The sequence below is a fragment of the Cetorhinus maximus genome, chromosome 10, assembly GCF_964194155.1.
Source record: "Cetorhinus maximus chromosome 10, sCetMax3.hap1.1, whole genome shotgun sequence".
Classification (NCBI taxonomy): domain Eukaryota; kingdom Metazoa; phylum Chordata; class Chondrichthyes; order Lamniformes; family Cetorhinidae; genus Cetorhinus; species Cetorhinus maximus.
The window spans coordinates 30,596,210-30,621,132 of NC_135888.1; the positions used below are offsets into that span (position 1 = coordinate 30,596,210).

The following is a 24,923-nucleotide window of genomic DNA, read 5'->3' on the forward strand; positions in this document are numbered from 1 at the left end:
ATTCAAATGAGCGAAGTGCTTTAAATTTGGCCTAACAATGGCTTTTTAAATTGAAATGGTGATTTTGAATGTTTACCGTTAGCATTTTCCAACAGCAGGATTGCTTAATTCAGAGCAAGTCTATTAGATCCTGCACTAGCATGTCAGAAATATTGATTAACCATTTTGCAATTACAGAGGAAACCTCTGAGAAACATCCATATTTATCATGTCTATTCAGTGTGGAGCCTTGTTAAGAGGAAGAATAGTGGGTTAAACAGAGAAAATGGATGCAAAGTAAGATTACTAAAAGACAGAGGGAACAATTTAAGCCCCTCTTCTCTTATAACTCAAAAACACGAGTCATTGATAATAACTGACAGAGGTAAGGCCCTACTGAGGCAGAGCTGTCCATCCTAAGATCTGTATAATCAGCAAACTAAATCATGTTTCTGTCAAAGAGAAAATGCCTCTAGTTATGCTGGCGAGATGTGTTGCTCCCCCTCATTTTGGAAGAAAGCCCAGAGTGGAATCCAGCTCTTTGATGAAAGATCAAATTGCAAGTCAAAACAGTATGTGTTCTCCAGAAATTCCAATAACAACCCAATCAGTGGCTCAAAGATATAAGAAGTGATAGGTGATAAGTGCAAGACTGCATTAATGCTGCTTTTTGAAGCTCTGTAGGTCATCAGCATTTCTAGGTAGTTGGATCTCAAGTTCACTTTAAGATTAACAAGCTCTTGGAGCATTTTCTTCCTTGCCTGATAACAAGGTGCTCTATCTAATGAGACAATTCTACCCTTGAGCTCCCTTTACTTAAAGATGGCAATATTCTTGAGGCAAAGAAACAGAAGCTGACTCTGCAGGAGTTCTTTAGGCTTTTCATGGAATAATCAATGACCTGCAGCAGGCAGGAATTCTGCAGAGCCTCAATCTACTAACAAATATCCAGTTCCCCAAAGAAGCTGGGGCCTTCGCTCTAGGCCCCATGCACAGTAATTAGACGGATCCATTCTCCTGCACAGGAACCAGAGATCATTATGAAAGATCTTTGAATCCCTGCTGATTTAAAATGGAAGGACTGACAACTGTCTGCCCTAGGATTTGTTGAGTATACTAACCGCTGCAACCACCACCCCCACCCCTATCCCCCTGGCTTCTGCACAATCTAACATGTTCTATGCTAATCAGATTTATCCTCTGGGCCAGTATTTGATAACACAATTTTATTCCAGGAGTGACAGTATTTTCTTGTCTCTAATGGAGTGATTAACACATTTGACATTTAGTGAAATTAGCGTTAAGTCAGCTGTAACCATTAGATACTATTTTTATTCCAGTCACACATTTCTCTGAATGCATAATTATATTTCGCATTCCCCAATGCAAATGCAGAGAAATCTACTTCCCATTCAGGTATAGAGTTACAAAATTAATGTGTATGTCCTTGTGCAAGATCCTGATATCAGGAATGCATAACTCTCCGCTTCCCAGTTACTCAAGAATGCACTGAACAGTTACAGCCTCCCATTCTGATGATGAGGAAACAAAATGTTGCACCCAACACTTCATTGTGGCCTCCCCATTTCTCCGATTCCTCTGTGCCAGATACGGTGAAAATATTTCCCCATCCGTCCACCGCAGGATCAGGGCCAACCAATTTTCACAGCCAATAATTTCTACCTCTCACAGAAAATCCAACCTGTAGGAAGGGCAGAGCAGGGAAAATGAACACTCGATGCACTCTTCTGTCAGGCTTCTATCACCGATTTCAAATAGCAACCCCAAACGTTGATAACTGAGCAACAAGCCAGCTCTCGGTACAAACATTGGAAAGTAAAGAGCACACCAAGCCAAACCCATTTCCAAAGAAGCAAGCTGTAATTAAAAGCACCTTTGCTAAGATTCAAACTGCTTATATGGATCTTCTGTTCGAACTTAGTCCTGATGCACCTCAATTTACAGGGGCTGGTGCAGAGGAGAAAAAATGTAAAAGGAAACGAAATATTGAAGGCACAACCTCTGCACTGTAAACAATGACATTTCATTTCATTGAGACGAGGCCATTGGTTTGGGTCTGATTAATTTCTTTTCTTTGTCTTACAGTAGAATTCTAAACCAATTGCAGCCTATTTTAATAAATGGTCAGTTCATGTTTTAAACTCATCATTCAAGTTTTAAATCATATTTGGAATTTTGGGAGATCAAAATGGTTTTGTCAGAATAAAAGAAATGTGTTGAGTCCCAGGAATGAGAGGAAGGTTTTTAGTTGCAAAATCCTTTGTCCAAACATGATCAGGATTTAATGTGAAGGAAGAAAGTAATCTTTTACCAATTTTCATGACAATTGAGTCCTTTCCTGTATTTACGAAAAGATGCATGATTGTGGTTTATGATTTGTTTTCACTGTTTTGTTTTGTAATTTATTTAACCATTTCCGGTCCAGTCTTCCCTGGTTCTTGCAGTATTTCGGACTGACAACCATCATCTCCTTAATGTACCTGACTAATCAATTCCTCAGTCTAAAAGTGTTCCCCATGTATCAACCAAATAATTCATTTCCATTGACCTTGTTTAATGTTGTTCAAAAATAAATCAGTTTTTGGATGGTGGGATATGTCTCTGAATGCTGATAGAGAAGTACAAGATGTGTCAGGTTCAATGCTCAAGAGGATACAAAAGAGTTTTTGAGGCACCTGTTTACTCAGAGGAGCCCAGTAGAGCCTAACTAACTGTGCAACTACAATGTTTACTCCGATGAATTAAAGATGCTTTTATCTCAGGAATGGTACAATCCCAATTGTTGGTCACAACCTAAGCTTGCAATTGATCTGACTGGGCAGGAGAGGGTTAATATGTGCATGCTTAAATCCGCCTGCTTCTATGCCACAGATGCTTCATGCATGGAAAGTTTTTTTTTAAGATATACGCTTAAGTGCATTTGAGCTGCATCACCTTTTTGGGTTTAATTGTCTGTCTGTGGGCTCAATGGCCATACTATCTGATAGCCAAATGAGTAAGTCCAATATGTGTTAGCACGGACTTCTGTATAAGAAATTATATCTGAGCATGTTATAGCTCAATCAGTTTGTTTGAACCAATTTTGCTCATTGATTATTATCATTCACTTTTAAATAATAGAGTTCGATCTGTTGAATCCATTGGATGGCTTCTGATAGGTTATAATAGAAAGGAACATTCAGAAAACCCTCTGGAATTTGGCATTACCTTTTGCAGTCGACTGGTTGGTGCAATGGTAAAACATTTAATAGCTCCCACTTCTCAACAAGAGTCTTGTCTTCAAAGATCAATTCCATTTGCTGACAAGCAGGTTAGCCTCAGGAAGCCTGTGGCATTATCCAGGAAAATGTTCAATCGTGTACAAGATGATGATTAAAAAAAAACCAAATATGTAACTACCCAATCCATTATGGTGTTAATGATCAATGATATTTTCCACAAATTCATTAACTTAAAACTAATCCGAAAAATATCTTGCATAGTTAATTAAGTGGAAACCATCACAACTACAATGGGCCAAATGGCCTCCCTCGCTGCTCCAAATTCTATGATTGCAAATTCTAAATACATTTTTAAGTGCCTGCCAAAAAACAAAAAATGATAAATAAGAGCGTGTGTTGAAATATTTCATGAAGATGATTAAAAACTGTGCCAATTCCATGACAACTAACCAGCAGAGAGATGAGGAACTGTAGGCTCTGGGGAGCTGATGCATGCATTGGATGGACTTTTTAATTATTCTATGATTTTTAAAAAGTGATTTTCTATTTGAATCAGGCCCATAACATTTTTTTTTGCAAAGGAAGTCAGTCCTTCTCCTTTAGGCATACACCTCCAATAGAACGTGCTCGTGGTTGGAACAGCCACTTGCTCTATCAACTGAGGTCTGCTTGCTAGTGAGGAACCACAACATCAAGTCAGTAATTCTGCTTTCTTCCAAAGTTTGGCCTTTTTAGCTAATTTAGGGCAACACATTATCAGGATTTGTTTTATTTCATGGATCCAGGATACTATTGTAAGCCAAACTGTCTCTATTGGATGCCATGTGTGGATTTCATGATAAGCTTTTTTTACCAGTAATTTTGAACCTTTTTAAACAAGTGGCTTTGTCTTCTTGCATTTCATTTGCCACAATAATATTCTGCATCATCCCTACCACCAGGATAGCAACAGGGTGTTCAAAGACATAAGTTGAGACATGTTTTACCCTTGTACCATTCATTAGCTACAACTATTTAGGTATTTTGAATTGATCTCAAATTTATATTTCAAATTACTAAAATGTCTTAATTTTCCAGATGTCTATTGACTGTACAAGTATCTTCAAACATTCATCTTTCAGAAATCAAACCTTGGCTTGACCTGTGTCCAAGGGCAAAGTGGAAGTCAACATATGGTCTAATGTCATTATTATTATTAATAAGAGAGGAAAAAAATCCAGTCTTCCTCTCCCAAAACTAGAGGGTAAAATTGTCAAGATGACCTACAATTATATTGATTATATTATTGAAGCTTAATTTGCATTTGTAAATTGGGATAGTTACATTTCTCTTAGGATAGGAATATGCTCAATGTGTGTTATCCTTGTCTATTTCTGTGTTTCTGCAGTAATAGGAATGTGTTGTGTAAATTTTCTAATCCTGAAAAATGTTCATAACGTTGTCCTTGATTGTAAAGTGTAACCAATCAAGGGGAACTTGGATATAGGACAAAAATGTTAATCAAGTTGTTTATTCATTTAAAAGGAACCTCTGGAAAATAACCAATTACTTATTAAATTCACGTATTTCAATTGATGAACTGATGTCACTAATAAAATGCAACATTGAGAGTGCTCCTTTAAAAGATTCATTGCAGTGTGAACCCCACTGCTCTACTGATAGGTTTTGGGTTGCTGACCGTACCCTGAATTCTTTGCTTTTCACCAGGATAACTTTATCAATCTCAGCTTCCTGCGGTTGTTCAGAGCAGCACGTCTTATCAAGCTCCTCCGCCAGGGATATACCATTCGTATTTTGCTTTGGACCTTTGTGCAGTCTTTTAAGGTGCGTCTCAGATTATCGCGGTAAACCGAAACAAACTGACGATGCAACATGGGCCCGGAGAGGGCGAGTATTTAAAACAGGAAGTAAGCCCATGTAAGATCAGTAATAGGTTAGGATCGATGAGAGAATTGTTTTATTTCTTTGTAATTGTACGTACCAAGGTTAGTTACTTGTATTTTTTTAAACATGCAGAAGACACTGCTGTTAGGCTTAGTTGACCTGAGTGTTGTGGGATAATTGTGCCACCTATTGGTTATTGGTTGCAGTTTTATCCAGTGCAGCGGGATCAGTGAAGACAGTTATTAAGTGAGCTGAAAATTTGACAAAACTTATCAGGCATTTGTCAGAAATTGACCTTAAAGCTAGCACTTCAAACTTATTCAGTTAATAAGTAAAATAATAGCATGTCATGTAAAGATCACATTCTTTATTTTCAGCAAATTTAAATGGAACAGTGGTTCATTTAGACTATGATTAAAAAGTCAGTGGGTAGGATTTTAGCAGCACGGCAGGTGGGCACCCGATGCTGCTGGCCCAATCAGAGAGTTGGCAGCTCTGGAGCCTCGACAACCCCTTCTTTGGGACACAGAACCTCTCCAGTTTGATGGTCCCTTGGACGTCTGCAGGGTACTGTCTCCACGAAACTGGTGGCCTCATCACACAATGGTGTGCCACTTTGCTGCTGGCAAAATGCCAGGGAGTCGGGAAAATCGCCCCTAATACGGGCCTTATTTAAATTCGCTGCCTGCCTCCATCCGTCACTGGAAATTTTTAACAGTGGTGGAAGTGTGTCCAGGAGCCATCCTGCTCCCAGCTATTTCCCAGCCTTCCACCTGGAACTGGGAAAATCCTGCCCAATGATGCAGCTTGTGTCACCTTCATTAGCACATTGAAAACTTTAATAAGCCATGATCACTGTGCACCACACCCTAGAACGATTGGAAACTGAAAGCAGCAATCAGGCTAGAACCTAACTCTAGTATTTTGTAATGCACTGTCTCAGTAAACCAAAGCTAACCATGAGGTCAAACACCATGATGGTATTAAAGTTCTCTGTAATTAACATTAATAATTGTAAATAAAGTTTACTAAACGCATAAATAATCAAACTATAAGCATAACCCACTGCTCGTTGATCACTCATAGATTTGGTTTAAAACCCATTCAGGTAGAAACATATTTTTCAAATGAGAGGCAAAATGTCAAGTTCCTTGTGCATGTTGACATTAAATGCAATGCTAAAGAGAAATGCTGTTTATTTAGTAACCCTGATATTTTTGCATGTTTGCTTTCAGTCACAGAAGCAGAATGTAATCTGTCTTGTGCATTGAGCAGATGAGTATTCCATAAGGTAGTGGGAGATAAAGGAACATTATTCTGAGGGAGACAGACTGTTGTAATGAACCTTTCACTAAAAGAGCCCTTATGTTATTCCAAGACCAAATAGAACATTGATTCATATCTTTAATTGAAGTCCTGGCTGTTTTGACTTGGCCCTCAAATAGCTTGAGAACCTGACTTTAAATGATAGAGAGCAGAAGTACAAGGAGTGGTTCAAATAAAATATTCATGTCGCTCTTCAACTGAGTGCATAAGTGTTTATTTCTTATTTTGTGAATTATTGTTGAAAGAAGTGACATGTTGTTGAAGCTTTTTGTCTTGCACTCATCAGGACAGACACAAGAATACCAAATTTCCAAGGGAACAACAGTTGATACTGCATGAGAAAAGGTGCTGATTGGTTGGCAAGTGGACTCTGATTAGTCAAGGCATTGCCATAGAGAATGCACCAGGGAACAGTTATCCCCCAAACTTGTGTTTAAATTCAAAGAAGGCATGTTGACTCTGGTTGAGACATTGCCATGGGGAATGCACCAGGGAACAGTTGTTCCCCATGCTTTTGTTTAATTAAAAAGGCACAATGCCTGGACATATTTTTTCTGCTTGCAGAAGACAAGGCTCTGTGCTAGTGGAGTGCCAGAAGACTTTTACTAATGGCCATTAAATATACCAGGAAAATCCTAGAAAAGCAGCTGCTGGACAGCTGGTGTCAAATTGATGCTCAGTGTTCACTGAGAATCTACTAATGTTCCATAGACTCAGATTAATTCAAACATACTGTAATACCTAACTAACAAATTGTTCAGCGAGCATAGAAAGCAAGACATTAACACAAAGCTGCAGAATCTTGTGCATTGTATTTAATGTTACAGTGAAAATCTAAATATTTCCTATGGTGTTGGTTGACGTGTATGTTTTTCAGAGTTGCTTACTTTGTGTTTCTTTTGCAGGCATTACCGTATGTTTGCCTCCTGATTGCCATGTTGTTTTTCATCTATGCCATTATTGGAATGCAGGTTAGTGCAGTTAATGTTGCAAAAAGCTCTAATGTAGTTTATGCTGAAGAAGACTATTGCTCACTGTCACACCTCTGAAAACCTGAAGTCACGTTAATTGTACCTGTTGTCCACATTGCATATTAAGCAGTTGGCACAGCAGTTTTACTCTAGTCAGGGGAGATATTTAATAAAATGTGTTTATATATTTGAAAATAAAATGCAAATATATTTTAAAATTTAGAAATGTTATGTGCAATAATTATTTAAACATTGTGCATTCATCAGTAAAAGTTGGTTGCACTCACTCTCCCTCTGGGTTCAAAGGTTGTGGATCTGAATTCCGTTCTGAGGTTCGGCTGATCTAGATTTATACTCTAATAAAGCACTGAGAAAGTGCTGTGGTGTTGTTCCTGTCGGAGTTTGCATGATACATGTGTCTGTTTTGATGGACTGAGTGTTTAAGATCAAGTGGCATTGTTTAAAGAAGGAATTCATTCAGTGGCTTGGTTCTGCATTAATCCCTCAAATTAACCAACCATAAAAGATCAGTTGCTCATTTCATTTGGTCAGACACTTAAGGCAGTGCTAAGGCATTGCATAAGGGCAATTATTACATACTTGATTAACTCTGTCCCTGTCACTCATCAACCAAACGTTCAGTATAAACCAGCTGAATGGTGCATTCTATTTTTATTATGAAGGGCACAGTAACTTCAAACAGAAGAAACCTTTAAAAAAACAGTATTTGCAATAAGATGGCGTCATTTGCATCCTTAGGGTGTCCCAAAGCACTTAAATATGCATCATTTTTAATGTTTTGTTACAAGGAATCACATAGAATTGTTATGGCACAAAAGGAGGCCATTTGGTTTACTGTTCATTTAAATTTAAAGACAAACATGGCAGTCAATTTGTGCACAGAAAGGCCCCTTAAATAGCAATGAGAGAGATTACCAGTTAATCCGTTTTGGTGGTGTTGGTTGAAGTATACATGTTGGCTTGAATAATAACTGAACTCTTGGACTCTCCTTTTCAGTCCATCTGAACAGGCAGATGCAGCTCAGTTTAACAACTCAACCATGCGAAGTCGAAATCCCCAAATAGTCCATCCAAATAATTTATAGAGGGCACAATTTCCTGACTTCCACATTGGCTCAGGAAGTTCAGTGGCTATTCCAGTTAGGAGTGCACATGTTGAAAACACACAAATTTGATTTAAATTGGGTAAAGTTACTTGTTTTATCTGCAAAGCCTATCCATTGCAAAAAGAGAACTTTCAAAGTTTATACATGTTTCATCCTAGAAGAAGATTCTGAACCCGTCTGGCTGTAATTTTGTTGGTTCAGTACAACATTGGTTGTACCCTACTTGACATGAAAAGTCCCATGATTATATTGTTCAGACCCCTGATATAACCATTGCTGATTCATATATAAGCCTATATCATGTCCATGGAATATTAAAAGCTATTTTGTCATTTAAGCATTGATAGGTGCATTTGTTGACTTAATGAGATTTTGCACCTTTATGGGTTCAGTTTTATATCATACATAGATATAAACTACTTCTGCAAATTAATAGTTCTGTATTTAAGGGTAACTTTGTAATTCAAATAATAAAGTGGAATCAATAGATTCAATTTCATTGTTCAAAATCATTTCCAAATTGTCCTAAATCCATTCGTGTTATACCACATAATATAATCATTTTCATAGTTTTTTTTTACAAACTATTGGTGCAGCAAATACTGTCCAAAGGGTTAATGCTGCTAAGGACTCAACTGAACACATTTGCGCTTTTTTCTCTTTTTAAGGTATTTGGCAACATTGAACTAGACGATGATGGTGCAATTAATCGCCACAACAATTTTAGGACCTTCTTACAAGCACTAATGCTCTTATTCAGGTAAAGCAACGAAAAACATAGTTTAAAAGAAAAAATAGGGTTTGCTATGCAAAGTTATCCAGCTAGAACATAAGTTATGGCCACTGTGGCAAATGTTGTGACATAAACCGGGACTGATTCAAATACGCTGTTCCAATAACGTAGGCCCTGAATTTCCTCGAAGCTTTTCTCAATCTGATCATTCCAGGTTGTGGATTTCAACATCTGAAAGCATTAAGCTTCATTATGTAAATGCAGTATCTATTACATAGAACATGTTCTCAATTTTTTTAAATTGAGAGTCCAAGGCCAAGAGTACAGGATATCACAAAGACTGAAAAGATTAAAAGATACAAAGGAAGTCAGGATATGGTGTTTTGGTTTTAAAAAACTGAAACATGTAAGAAGAAGGGAACACCAGGGCAGGCAAGGGGTTCCACTGTTTTGAGCTTGTGATAAAGAATGTGCTAGAACAGAAGACCACAGTCCACAGTAAACCCTGATGTCAACACAGTAGGATGTAGCGAGGAATGAGAGAGAGCACAGAATGTCTTCTTTTCAGTCAAAGGAGATAGTGAAGTCAATGATGTCACCTGGCAAACAAATCAGAATTGGTGATTGTCACTTTGATTGGGAGAGTCGTGAAGAAATTATATCTTGAAGAACTGAAAGAAATGTGATTTTTAATTGAAGGTTATGGGGGAGATATGATATAATGTTTCCAGCATTATATTGAGAGAGCACTGAATTAGGAGAGTTGGGTGGTGCATTGGAGTAAGTGGTTCAAAAAAGGCACAGAGTGGGGGAGAGAGCAGAGTTCTGGGAATCTTAAATTAATGGAATAGCAGTTAGAGGATAAGCCATTACTTGTTGCACAGAAGAACAATTTGGAAGGAAATTAAATAACGACATACATAGTTTTAGTGAGAGACCATTTAGAATCATAGGACAGAATTTTGCCCTTGATGGGCGGACGGGCCCCAACGGCTGGGCAGTGGGCGGGCAGCCGATCGCCACCCCCGAAACAGGCCCCGCCACCATGTTAAGTGGGCGGGCCAATTAAGGCCCACCCAGTGGACCGCCCAATGGGAAGCGCTATGCGCTTCCTGTGTGGGGGAGGTGGATTCCCCAACTGTCAGAGTGCGCTCTTTCATGCATGCGCACAAAAGAGCGCACATCTCCCTGAGACTAAGTGCTGCCTCAGGGAGATCGCTGACAGTGTTTGAAACTTTAAAAATAGAAAAATAAAAAAATTATTAACATGTCTCCCTCATGTGACAATGTTAAACAAGATGGAACATGTTAATAAATATCACAAAAACTTCATTAAAGTTTTTTAAAACTGACATGAAACCTCATCCCGCTGGTGGATGAGGTTTCATGTTTTTTCAGAAGCCCGCTGGGGCTCCTGGCCTGCCCGCCAGCCTTAAGGTTGGACGGGCAGGGGCTTTAATTGCCTTAATTATCCTGTCAATGGCCTCAATGACAGGTCGGCGGGCGGACAGCTGATCGAGCTGCCCCCCCCCCACCTTCCTGAAGATTTAAATGGGGCCGGATGATGTCGGGGGTTCCACCCGATGTCATCCCACGTCATTTTCGCGTCAGCGAGCGGGCTCCGCCTCCAGCTCGCCGACGGAAAGATTCTGCCCATAGAATGGAAAGAACAAGGTCATTCGGCCCTTCGCGCCCATGCCAGCTCTGAAAGAGCAGCTCAGTTAATCCCGTCCCCTTGCTATTGTCCATTACTTTATATTGCCTCTCTTCGTTCTTCCTACCAAAATGTATCACTTCACATTTCTCTACATGAAGTTTAATCTGCCAAGTGTCCGCCCATTTCACCAGCCTGTCTATGTCCTCTTGAAGTTTATCACTATCCTCCTCCCAGTTCACAATATTTTCAAGTTTTGTGTCATTTGCAAATTTGGAATTATATCCTGTGTTGTCAGCAGCTATCCCTCGATTCAGGGGTAACATCTACTCAGGGTCATGAGTTTCTGCCATGGGTCTTCATGTGACTGAACAGGCCAATTCTCGATCCACAGATCTTTGAGCACATGGGGCAGGAAGTCCCATGAAGTACTATAATCTGGAGTGTAGGATTTGCTTCATTTTCTTTCCCTCTCTGCTGCCGCTCTGCCTCTTCATTAAAATGCTGTGACTCAAAGCATGATGCAGCTTGATGGACAAGTTGTCGCCATTTTGAATGATTGGTAACGAGCCTTTCCTAGTCATTAATGTCATTGCTGCTGTGCTGTGAGGAGAGCTTCATTGTGCTATTATGACCACAGACGGTGTTTAATGTTGAACAAACCAAATACCAGAGAGAAACTTGGCTTACAGGCCATACCTTTTTTTTTGTATTCTGAAAATGAGAAGAAGATGTGCCGATCTCAGCAGTAAGAGGTCCAGTAACACTTTTGGGATTTTAAAAATTAAAAATAAAAGTTTTATTAACAAGAATAAAAGAAAACTTACGCACGCTAGATTACAGTTGCACAATTAAGGTTAGTCTTACAAATATTTCCTCCAAAAAGACACTCCACTTGGTCAGACCCACAAGTAAACACCTTCCAGGCGACATTCCTTTATGGATGTTTAACTCTAAGAAATCCGGTAATATTACCCAGTGTAAACTGCTGTAGCTTTAATAAAGGCATACAACATGACCTTTCTACCACTCTGCTGTGGAATCCAAACTTCAAAATACAACTGCTTTTTGCAGCCCAAGGCTTTTCTGGCTTGACAGGATGGCTGGTTCAAATGGCATCTCCTCCCAGCCCAGAGCTAACAGCTCCCAACTCAGCTCCAGCAGCGACCTCAACAGCTCAAACAGCTATATCTCCAGCTCAACAGCAACACTAAAATACCTTTTTTCTCCCCTTTCATTTCAGGTTCCATTGTTTCCACATCTCATTGAAACTCAAACCCTTCCAAAAATTAAGATCTTTCATGTTTCCATCTTATCTTTGCTTTCGCATCACTTAAATATATCTCTCTCATTCTATTTGCCTATGGAACTCCTGCAAGATGCAAACATATTTCTTCTTATCTCTGACTCCCCTTTGATATTCAAACAAACTCTCAACTTATCTAAAAATGCAAATGTTAGATCTAACCTTGTTAGTTGTACCTCAACCTAACCCTCTATCCTTTTCATGTTTTAAACACCCCAGGCAACATGTCTCCTGTTAATTTCTGCCCAGCTTAATTAAATCATACACCCACACAGACACACACACACACACACACACAGCCATTTCCACAGAATAACACAATATTCCCTAAAAATATTTTTAAAAAATCAATTTCTCCGTGTCTTTGAAATGTTTTCTTTGAGCTCCCTTGGAATGTGGGCCATTTGAGAGTTGAGAAAACAGAGCCTGGTGAGGGAGTCACTTTTTTTCCATCCAGACAGTGTTCAGTCAATCAAAATTGATTGTGCAGGCATTTTGCCTGAATGCTTGTGGAACTGGCTTCAAGAAAGACACTAGCATTTGTTTGATGGTCCTTCCATTGAATCCAGAGGATGCAGTGGAAGCATAACTGATGGAATTTCTGTAGTGCTCTCATGTGTCGCTGATACACAGCCCTGGTCTCACTGCAATACAGGAGTGTGGTGACGACAGCTGCTCTGCACACTAGGACTTTGGTCTTTTTTGTCACTCACTATCGTAGTTTGAAGAGGGCTGAGCTGGCGCAGCTGATCCGACATTGGATCTCCTCATCAATGGTGGCCTTTTCAGAGAGGTATACCTTGGCAGCCAGCTCTCTCTGTGCTCCACACATCCAAATTTAGGCTATTACTATAAATCTAGAAAAGAAGTAGCCCTACAACCAACCCATGGAGAACCTTATTTACCTTTCTCTAATCCAACGACTCTCGATTTCCTGTCATTCCACCAACTTCCTATCCATGACTGCCTCTGTCCATTTTATTCCATGGAATTTTATTTAGCTGATAAGCCTGTTATTTGACGCTTTATCAAACGCCTTTTGGAAGTTCATGTACACCACATCAACTACATTATTCTCATCAACCCTCTTATTACCTCATCAAAAAAAAAACTCAATCAAGTTAGCTAAGCATGATTTGATGCCAACTTGTTTCGAAATGCCACACCCTGTCAAAGGCTGAGGTGCTTCACTGATATACTTAAGGGCCCAATCCCAGATGCGCGTAACATTGCAACAGAGTCACCATTGGAGTGGCCATGCTGAAAACGCTGCTGTGGATTGTAGGTTAGGTCAGCGCTTTCAAGATGATAGACCTTTTGAGAGTTAGCAATAGACTCAATAAATTTAGAAAGCGCTGATGTAAAGACAAAATGCGATAGTTAGGCTAATGGGAACCACCTAGAGATAGTATGAATCAAAGCAAGGGAAAAGCAGACCGAACACAAAAGCAAAATACAGCAGCTGCTGAAAACATGAAATTAAAACTGGAAGCGCTAGAAATACTCAGCAGATCTGGCAGCATCTGTGGAGAGAGAAACAGAGTTCATGGGGGCATTCACCCCCTTCGCCAGGATGATCTGGCAGCTGCAGCCATTTCTTTTTTAAAATGTTTGCAAACAGTGCTGAGAGGGTGCCAGCAGCTTGAGGCACCCACTTTCTCCCTTAACCCCATTAGCAGGCTGCTGCTTCCAATTTCCACAGCTCCTCCCCACCCCACCCCCCTCCCCACCCCCGCCACCACTGCCCTCAATTGGTTGTCAAGCGTGCCCACTGGCCATTAATTAGTCTTTCATTCAAAAATTGCGGCATGCATGTCACACTGATGCCATGCAAGATCAGGACTAGGAAATTATCCCCGGGCTCCCAACCCGAAAATGAAAATCTGGCCCACTGTTTCAGCTCGATGTACATTCATCAGCAAAGCAAAGGCAAGCGGGAGAAAAAGCAATTGAAGAGATTGTGTAGGATAAGGGCAAGTCAAGGATGTAGATTTTCCCAAAGATGGGAATAAATTACCCTCAAATTGAGCCCACTTCTTGTGGTCCAGATAGTAGAGGCTTTGAAAAAGCTATTGGAGGTAAAATCTGATGCTACTGAAAAGGGTTAAGTAGAAGGAAGCAGTGTAAGGTGGTTCTCTGCAAAGATCATTGGAATTCAAATTAGGGGAAGAAAGCGAAGGAAAAAGATCATTTTTTCTTTTGTCTTGGAGAGTTAAGAACTGTACTGTTAGTATTGAAGTGTGAGGTGGGGATTCACAAGAGTTGAGAGAGACAGCTTTGGCAGGAGACCAGATGGATTGAATGCTGGATGGACAGGAGAACAACAGTTGATGCTTCCTCTCAACAAAGTTGCATTTAACAATTCAAATAGTGGATTCAGAGAATTTACAGTGAAAAATAATGTTGGCTCGGGCTGCTTCTGACAGATCAAGACACCAAATATAGTTGGTAGAATATTTATGAGGCTGCAGAAAGACAAGCATAATTGAACTGAGACTTGGTGCCAGATCTGACAGAAGGCGAAGAGGGAGGAATGAAACCTTCCAGTTGAATTTATGGTTGTCCAAAGCATTATTTAGATCCTCTTTATTCTGTAAAGGAGGCTATATTTTTAATTAGTGCAATCTAGCTGAAACCTCTGCTCTCACACAACTCTGAAATACATTTCATTACTTAAACGTAATCCACTGAGATGTCCCAATATGAAAAGTAATAGAAGCAGTCTCCTTTCTCATTGTTATTCATGGGCCCTGTTAAGTTATGTAAAATGAAAAAAAAATACATCAGGCTCCAAATTCCAGTTGTAGTCTCCTGCAATCTTATATTTCCAGTTGGATATTTTACCAATGGAGTTACAGACAAGTGCTGCCTTTCACTGTCAATATGTTTGAAGCACCCATGTCCCAATCCCAAATGGCTTGGATTCATAATGACTTTATATAGCATCTTACAGCAATTTTCTTGCTAGTTTTCTCCCTCCTCTTCTAATGGTACAAGCTCATGTTCACCTACAATTCCGTGGCCACAGGCAACCATTTGAAGCGCTCATTGGAAATGTGAGGCTGAGCGCCTTTTTTTATCCATTCATGAGTTGTGGGCATTGCTGGCTGGGCCAGCATTTATTCCCCATCCCCAGTTGCCCTTGAGAAGGTGGTGGTGAGCTGCCTTCTTGAACCGCTGCAGTCCATGTGGTGTAGGTACATCCACAGTGCTGTTAGGAAGGGAGTTCCAGGACATTGATTTGATGTCAGTGAAGGAGCGATGATATATTTCCAAGTTAGGATGGTGAGTAGTTTGGAGGGTATCTTCCAGGTGGCGGTGTTCCCATGTGCCTGCTGCCCTTTTCCTTCTAGATGGTAGTGGTCGTGGGTTTGGAAGGTGCTGTCTAAAGAGGTTGGTGAGCTCCTGCAGTGCATCTTGTAGATGGTACACACTGCTGCTACTGTGTGTCGGTGGTGTAGGGAGTGAATGTTTGTGGATGTGGTGCCAATCAAGTGGGCTGCTTTGTCCTGGATGGTGTCAAGCTTCTTCAGTGTTGTTGGAGCTGCACTCATCCAGGCAAGTGGAGAGTATTCCATCACACTCCTGACTTGTGCCTTGTAGGTGGACACGTTTTGGGGAGTCAGGGGATGAGTTACTCACCACAGGATTCCTAGCCTCTGACCTGCTCTTGTAGCCACAGTATTTATATAGCTAGTCCAGTTCAGTTTCTGGTCAATTGTAACCCCCAGGATGTTGATAGTGGGGGATTCAGTGTTGGTAATGCGATTGAATATCATTGAGTTTTTGATCATCTGTTTTGCTGTGGAATCCATTACAGCTGAGCTCAAGTCAGCCCCACACAGAATCCACCTTCAAGCAAACTGCAGTCAGAAGTAGGGAACCTTGACTAACACTTAACTGCTTCCATCCCAGGGATACTGAAGCCAATTGGAGCACCTTAACTGCTGCTCGGCTGAAATCGGCTGTTTTAGCACAGAGAAAATTACTGCTTCAAACTCCAATGAGAAAAGATAGTCATACACCCGTGAATTGTTTTGATGCCACTGAATAAATTTTGTATCTGATAGTTCCAAAATAGAAGATCATAGAATCTTACGACACAGACGGAGGTTTTTTGGCCCATTGTGCCTTTGCCATATCTTTGAATGAGTTGTCCAATTTAGTTCCACACTCCTCTTTTTCACCATGGCCCCACAAATTATTTCTCCAAGTCCCATTATCTTTTGAAAGTTTTTAGGGAATCTGGTTCCACCATCCTTTCAGGTAATGTATTCCAGATCTTAGCAACCTTCTGTGTGAAAAAAATTGCTCCTCGTTTCCACTCTAATTGTTTTATCAATTATTTTAAACCTATGACCGCTTGCCAGAGGAAACCATTTCTCCTGACTTGCTATGTCAAAGCCTCTTATAATTTTCAATAAACCTTAACCTCCTCGGCTCTAAAGAGAACAATCACAGCTTGCCTGATCTCTCCCTGTAACTGAAGCCCCTCATCCATGGTATTATTCTGGTGAACCTCCTCAGTACCCTCTCCAAGGTGTGCGATGACTGACCCCAGTTGTAATTAATTTTATTTTGTTAAGATGGATGAAAATTGATTGCTATTGTATCACTCAGCTGATAAAACAATGATGTGCTTAAACTTTGTCTTTGCCTGATGAAAGTGAGAGTTTGTACGGAGACAGAAAATATAGAATTATATTAATGAAACTTCAAACATATCTTTTGTTTGCAGGAGTGCCACTGGAGAAGCCTGGCATGAAATTATGTTGGCATGTCTGAGCAAAAGCCCCTGTGATCCTGACTCAGACATAGAGAAAAACGGGTGTGGAAACGACTTTGCATATTTCTACTTTGTGTCTTTCATTTTCCTTTGTTCTTTTCTGGTAGGTTTAAATTTTCTTAACATCACGTTAAACCGTTAAGCACAAACAGTCCCTGACTTTACTTCAAGCTTCTTTTCTATGTGATACAACATTTAATCCTTCGAACTGGTCAGTGGAATTGTTCTCTTCAACTTCCTACATAATGCACGTTGTCTACATCAACCACCACACAACATATGTAGGACTATTTAAATGCAAATGAGGAATTTACACAAGGGAACTGCTCATCGCAAATGAATGCAGAATTTAGAGTACTTTCATAAGTTCAAGCACTGATGTGGTTCTTTCATCTTTTTAGACACAGCTCTTGGCTTACTGCTTACAGTACAAAGGGATATACACATCTAAATTTAGCACATTTTAGAAGTCAAATCGTTCTTCAGTTGTGCTTTGTACTTGGTACAAAAGGTCAGCTGTTCAGCCAACCAACATGCAACTCAGTATAAGTGACCATATCCCTGATCACATTCTCCAGGAAAACCTTCAGCACCCCACAGTCTCCTCATAGACCAAGCCCAAAATATGCTCAATACCAACATGGTGACCCAGGTGGTGGCTATCTGGTATGGTGATGCCCTGCATGTTATTACAGAGTACTATGTGGTGCCACTTGGCTCTGTTTTTGCTCAGTCCTTTCCTTCTGTCTGTCCCAGACATGATGATTCTTCAATCAAAGCATTGCTGAATGAGTTGTGCTTTGTGCTTGCTTTAACCATGTTCAGAAGGAGTGCTTTAGACCTTAACACAAGGCACAAACCAAAAAGAGATGGCAAATTTCTCCTGTTACCCACCAAGGTCAATGGGTCTCTTCAAAGCCAATAATGGTGGCCTATACGGAGTTAGTGAGTGTTTTGAATTGCTTTATTACCAATGGCAGACACACACTGGAGCTCTCAAAAGGTAAAATAATTCGTAACTTTTATCTTTGTTTCGCATGTGCATGTACGTTTCCTGTTACAAAATTAATATGTTGTGAGTATTTCAGTCATCTTGATAAGGGCATCAGTGAAGAAGTTGAGAACTTAGCAGTTGAGTCCATGCAATCTGGAGATGCAACCCTCGAGAGCATAATTGATTAATATAATGGGCCGTAACCGCTGACTAGTGTTGGCAAGTGCTGGCCTGCAGAAATTAGAAGAGATAAATACCTACTTACCTGGTCTTGAAAATTATGTTGCCGTTTCCGTTCACTGGAGCTGCTTGGGGCCTGCATCAAAAGACGCCTCGCAGGCCCCAGCGATGTGTAGCTCCAGCTCGGAGGTTGCCGGGAGGTGGGGGTGGGGTGGCGGGGTGGGGGAGGCGCGGGGTGGTGGTGGTGTGGTTTGGTGGGGGGGAGAGGGGGGGCGAGGGGTGGTTCAGAGTTGGGGGGGGACATCCCGTTGGGGGTTGGGTGGTGGTGGTTGTTTTGGGGTGTGGGGGGGGGAAGTCCCGTGGGGTCGGTCTGGGTCTTTACAATAGTTATTCAGAAGTTAGAAGAGTTTTAAATTCTTCTAACCTTTTTCTGGGTAACTATTGGTATAACCGTGGCAGAACCATCCAAAGTTTGCGATTTAAACCACATTTTTGGATGGTTCCCAGTGCAGCGCAATTGTCCAGAGGAAGTTAGCACTTCTGGGCTATTGCCGTGCAAACCCCTACCTGGGAACGTCCCAGAGGGATTCCCCAGCGCATCTTTGGGGTACCCCCCAAATCCGACGCTGGGGAGCGCGGAAGTTATGGGCCATTATTCAGGCGTCTTTCATGTGTAGGGATAAAAATATGAGAATGCAGCATGCATGAGCACATCTACTGCTTATATTTTGTATAATCTTACTCATTTCAACAAAACTATGAAAATAAATTCCTCTGAACCTGAATTTACATGACTGCAGATTCATTTAGCAGTGAAACACTGGGGATCAGGTTAATGACAAGCAAGTTGTGCAAGGTTGTGCTACAAATTACTGACTAGGTGTCCCAGCAGCACAGTGTATCGGGCTGTGCCATTGAATGGTGTAGAATGGCATTGCTTGTTTCCTCCATTTGTTCCGGTCCCAGCTTCAGATTAGCCAACTGATGAAGAAAATGGCTGCTAGGCACTCTAAAGGAGGCAATTTTGGAAAGTACATTGCCTTTTGCCTTCAAATTACAGAGTAGTGCTGATAGATGCCTGCCATCAGGTCTGCTGGCTAACCTCTTGCCCTATGGATCTGTGCATTTTGTGAGTGATGTTAAATATAGGGAAGTGACTAACTAAGTGTTTTCTAAAAAAAATAAATTTAACTTGAATGCCGTGAAAAACAGCAGGGCTTTATTAAATTACCTAAAATACTAATATGTTATCTTCAAATTGTTACTTAAGAACTGCACCATGCCATAAAGTATTAGATGCAACCTGGCATTACCGAAACAATTGGTGAAGTGGATTCGGAGCAATAACAATAATAATAATAATGTCAGAAGGTTATGGGTTCAAGTCCCACACCAGGGAATTGAGCACATAATCTAGGCTAACACTTCAATTCAGTTCTAAGATATTTCTCAGGTGGATGTTAAAGATTCCATGGCATTATTTCAAAGAAGAACAGGGGAGTTCTCCCTGGTGTTCTGGCCAGTATGTATCCCTGAATCAACATCATTTGAACAGATGATTACATTGCTGTTTGTGGGAACTTGCTGTGCGCAAATTGGCTGCCTCATTTCCTCCATTGCAGCAACACTTCAAACACACTTCATTGGCTGTAAAGTGATTTGAGCCGTTCTGAGGATGTGAAAAGTGTTATGTAAAAGCATGTCTTTCTTTTTCATAGTTGGCCTGCTGGCATCAGAAACTAATTTGGGGTAGTTTTGACTTTGGGCAATAATGTAGAACAGACAATATCAATTCAGCAGCCTATTATGTATCTCTCCTGATTTTCATTGACTTCAGTGGAAATGAAAATCAGGAGGGAAGCATAATGGATGACTGAATCGATCTCGCATATTTTACCCGATCACTCAGAATCAAAGTGATCTCCAATAATGTTGCAAGAAGCAAGGGCAGGACTCGCCCATCTGGCAGGTTAATAAATCGTAGCAGATTCCAATTTCTTTCAGACAGGAGGAAAGAAGGAAGACCAAGCTGCCACAACCTGCCCTCAGGATCAAAGCAGAATTTTTAATCTCTCGACTTGGATACTCAGGAATTGTGTGACCTTACCATACAGTCACAGTGCAAGTCTCAAATACAATAATACTGATAGGGAACATGTGTCACATAGCTTATTGGTAGCTTTTTATGCAAGAAATGAGAGCTTTCAAAACAGAACAGAGAAAAAGAAAGCTGACATAGAAAGATTTAATTTGGAATATAATGAAATTCTCAACCAGCTGTATCCAATTTCAATAAGCAACTGTTTTACATGCTGCATTGACAATGCACAGTGCTAAGAATTATGCTTAATAGCACTAGGTGTTGAAATGGACATCACGTTTATTACATTCATTAGTGAAACTGAAATTGAATGATTCAAAACAGCTTTAAACATAAAATATAAATTAAACCTTTAGATTGTAGTTTCCCTGCTTGCTTTAGAAAACATACAAGGCAGATATTTTGGTAGTGGTTATGAATTCTTTTACAAAAACAAATATCCATGGTCCTGATTAACTGTGACTGATTGCCAAGTTCACGTAACTTCTAAAAGAGTGAACTGTTGAAATTAGAGATCAATTTTAAAAAATGCTAACAGCCCTTTAATTGACTCCTCTGATGACATTTATGTCAGTTTTTGATTCCCATTCCCAAATTGACAATCCAAAGGAAATTAAGCAAAAACTACACTCTAGAAATTGATGACTGTCACACTAGCATATGAGCGGTGAATGCGTTTTTTATGTTCATTTAAGGGGTGTGAGCGTTGCTGGCTAGGCCAGCATTTATGTGGCGTAGGTACACCCAAGGACTGCAGTGGTTCAAGAAAGCAGATCACCACCATCTTTTCAAGGGCAATTAGGAATGGGCAATAAATGCTGGCCTAGCTAGTGAAGCCCACATCCCCTAATTGAATTAAAAAAAAAACATTCACTGTTCATACGCTAATGTGACAGTCATCAATTTCTGGACTAATTCTACAATACTCCACTTTCCACTATTTTAAAGGATGTGTGAACCTTTATTTGAAACCGATTAATACCTCCACATGGGGTTGCCAGTTAGCTCAGTTGGCTAGACATGTTGGCATGTGCTTCAGAATAATGCCAATAGATGGGTCTTGATTCCTATTCTGGCGAAGGTAAACTTGGGGCTTGCCTCCTGGCCCTGCCCTGTGGCAAAATCATGGCATGAGCTGTGGTTCAGCAACCCTCGAATAATTGATGTTACCTGGAAAAGAAGAAAAGAAACAGTGAACAAAAGAATCTTTTAGCAGTGCATATGTATTCACCTCCTACATCATAAATTAGCAGCTTTTGGTTTCATGAGTATTCAGGGGAAAGAATTTGAATTTTCTGAAACATTATTCACATATCTTAAAAGAAGCCACTTCCAAGATGTTTTCTCTTTGACTACCTTGAGCGCTGCAAGTCTGTTTATCAATCCAAATGGATCTGAACTAGCTAACAGTAGGGCTGGTCTAACTTTGATTCCACTACACTATCAAATTAACTATTGTCTAGCAATTTGCTCACCACCCCCCAACTTCCAAGAAAAGCCTTGCTTGCATTTGTATTCTTGATGTTTAGCAGTGGGTGAAAGCATTTACAGAAATTCATCTTGCTGCACTGCAATTTCAGTCATCTGATATACCCGCAAGTGCTTCTCATCCATTTGAAATGGACATTCAAATGCTAAGCACTCAGTTCATTTTACATCAAGCTGCTGTAGTGCTTAAAACTATAAATATATATTTGAAAGAATAACAGGTATTAAAGGGCCACATTAGAAACTACACGAGCTTTACATGTGTAGACTAATGTCATCTGAAACCTTCCTTTCATTAATTCTTAAAACACATTCCATTATTTCTCTGAAATCTCCTCCAGCCCTACCCACCACCACCCCCCCCCCCCCACCACACCCCCACCCCCCCCCCCACCCACCCTCACCAACCCCTTGCAAAGATTTCTCTGATCCTTCAATTCTGGCCTCTTGCGCATCCCTGATTTTATTGGCCCGACACTGGCTGCTGTGCTTTCAGTTACCCAGGCTCCAAACTCCGGATTTCCTGCCCTAAACCTCTCCGTGTCTCCCTCCCTGTTTAAAATGCTGCTTAAAACCGATTTCTTTGATCAGACTTTCGATCATCTGTCCTAATATCGTTTCAGATGGTTCAGTGTTAAATTTTGTCTGATTATGCTCTGGTATAATTCTTTTGGGGCATTTTTACTATCTTAAATGTGTTATATGAATGTCTATTCTTGTTATCTAGTGTTGTTGCTTTGAAAAAATTATTAGGACAAAGGTTATCTGTGTAAATTTGGAGTTGAGTACATTTGGTTTGTTAATGCTGATTAAGGACAATGAGTGACTTGCACACTGCCAAAGAAACTGGACCACCTCTTGTTATCAGAGCAGCCCAGGTACCTAATTGACAAATGTAACATCCAGATGCTTCAAGAAGCGAAGTAGACCTCAGCAAACCACTGACCATCAGCGATGGCACAAAATGCTTCGGGTGAAATGCTAGTAATCAAGGAATTACCCTAGATCACAAAGAGGCAGTCTACAGAGGTTGCAAGACTTCTAACCAGAGTTTAGAGAGATAACATCATTACCTGCCATGCACAGAAGTGGAACCAATTTACAGAATAACAAATAAGTTAAAATTATTCAATTTGCTACAGCATCAAAGCTTGCTAGTTCCATGATCCTGTCATCAGCTAACATTCTTGAGTTCAGGCACATTCACATTACATTGCACTGACCTTTGTCGTGCTTTGATGCGCCACAGATGTATATTCAGTAGGAACAGATGTAGCTGTATTGATTTGGAGGCCCATTCCTCAGAACTGACATCATGGTGTATTGAAATAAATCTTTGTGAAAGTTTTTACCACACAGTAAAGATTTAGGAATAGGAAAAGTCCACTCTATTTTAATAGATCAACCCCATCAAGCCTTCATAGCCGTTTCTGAAACATATCTGGAATGATATTTTCATCCAACAAACTTGTGGAATCAGTTACCAGAATGAAGCAGACAGTACTGGCGGTTCAAAGAGCTAATTTGGGGCTATAGTCTCCTCAGTTCTAAAAGGCTGGGCATAATGTCTACTTCCCCTCTGTAATATATGTCCTGCCAAAGAAATTGCAGGAACATGTGGTTTAAAGCATAAACTTATTGGAAAAAATAGACATTCACAAAAGGGGTTAATTTTGTAGTAAAGTAGTAGTGATTATTTCTTCATGGTTGGTACTTTCTGGAGGGTTTGTACTCCTCTTTAAAAAAAAAAGAGCTTATTAACAAAAACAAACAAGAAAGAAACATTGTTTTTGTTGAGGCCTTCCTCAGCTACAATCAAATTAAAAAGTAAATAATTTACTCTAGGTCAAGATCTGAATGTAATGAATAAGATTATTTTAAGATATTTCCACAGCAGTGACAGAGGTGCATCTCATCCAGCACTGTGGACAATTTGCAGAGGTTACCCTTGTTCATTCTTTTCATAATCTTGAAAACTCTAATGGATTCATCTTGAAGGTTCTTTGTCCCAAAGAAAACAAGTCCAACATCTCCAACCTTTCATTATGATTTAAGTTCTCGATAGCTAGAATCATCATTAATGGTTGACTCTGTACCCTCTCACAACCAGTAGTTCCATCACTATGACTTGGTGACTAGAAATGCACGTAGTGAGTGATATGGACCTGACCAGTGTCTTCCAAAGCAGGAGTATAAACCCTTTTGATTTATACCGTATCTATCTGTTAATGCAGCTCAGTACAATCTTTGCCTTTCTACTGCAGTTGATCACTCGACGAGCAGTTTAATAGACTTAGCTACAGGATCCCTTTCCTTGATCAATGCATCGTGTTGCAGTTCTATTTGTCAAATGATCCCTCTTTTAGTTCTTTGCTCCGATATTAATAGTTTCTTCCTACATAGCCTACTACATAGTGGATTGTATATACTTTTCAGGAATTTCTTGTGAAAGTGTTTTTTGAAAAATAACAGTTTTATATCAATTAGTCCATTTAATGGGCTTGACATGTGATTATTTTGGTGCTTTTTCCAGATGTTAAACCTTTTTGTAGCAGTTATTATGGACAATTTTGAGTATTTAACTCGAGATTCTTCTATCCTGGGACCACACCACTTGGATGAATTCATCCGTGTCTGGGCTGACTATGATCCTGGAGCCTGGTATGTAAAATTGGCTTTATTACCACATAATATGTCTGGCACTTAAAATGATTGCGTAATCTTTGAAAAGTGATGAAGGGAGAAATGTTGTAAAACATGTGTGATGTCAAACTGTTAATATATAGAATAGAAGAACTGCATTGGTTTGAGAGCAAAATTATGTCAAGCATATCGTTTCTAGAAATTTGCCACACCTGGCTTTACTTATCAGTGGTTTTATAATCAGAAGATGTAATAAAAGTGAGCACTATTTTGAAGAAATGATTGAAATTATGGTTAGAAGGTAGCAGAGATCAAGCAGCTCGCAGCAATATCTTAATATGATCTTGCCAGCTGCATTTTCAAAGAATGCAAGGCCTGGCAAAATTCTCGTAACTTTTTCTTTATATTTCCATCTTTTTTTCATGCCAGGGGCCTCATTATGCAATGAACCATTCCCCAGGCAAGAAGGTTCCCAAATAACCAGATCTTTGTCGATGCCCTCTTAAAAC

The 24,923-nt window shown here is 40.0% G+C and overlaps 1 protein-coding gene across 1 annotated transcript in view; it reads left to right on the forward strand.

Moving 5' to 3' along the window:
• The window catches only part of cacna1ba (calcium channel, voltage-dependent, N type, alpha 1B subunit, a), a 721,116-nt gene that overhangs the window by 640,573 nt on the left and 55,620 nt on the right, over positions 1 to 24,923 (forward strand). The window contains exons 35-39 of the mRNA XM_078550316.1: positions 4,929 to 5,045; positions 7,337 to 7,402; positions 9,198 to 9,289; positions 16,961 to 17,111; positions 24,305 to 24,432. Coding sequence (XP_078406442.1) covers positions 4,929 to 5,045; positions 7,337 to 7,402; positions 9,198 to 9,289; positions 16,961 to 17,111; positions 24,305 to 24,432 — 554 coding nt within the window. The remainder of the gene's footprint in view (positions 1 to 4,928; positions 5,046 to 7,336; positions 7,403 to 9,197; positions 9,290 to 16,960; positions 17,112 to 24,304; positions 24,433 to 24,923) is intronic.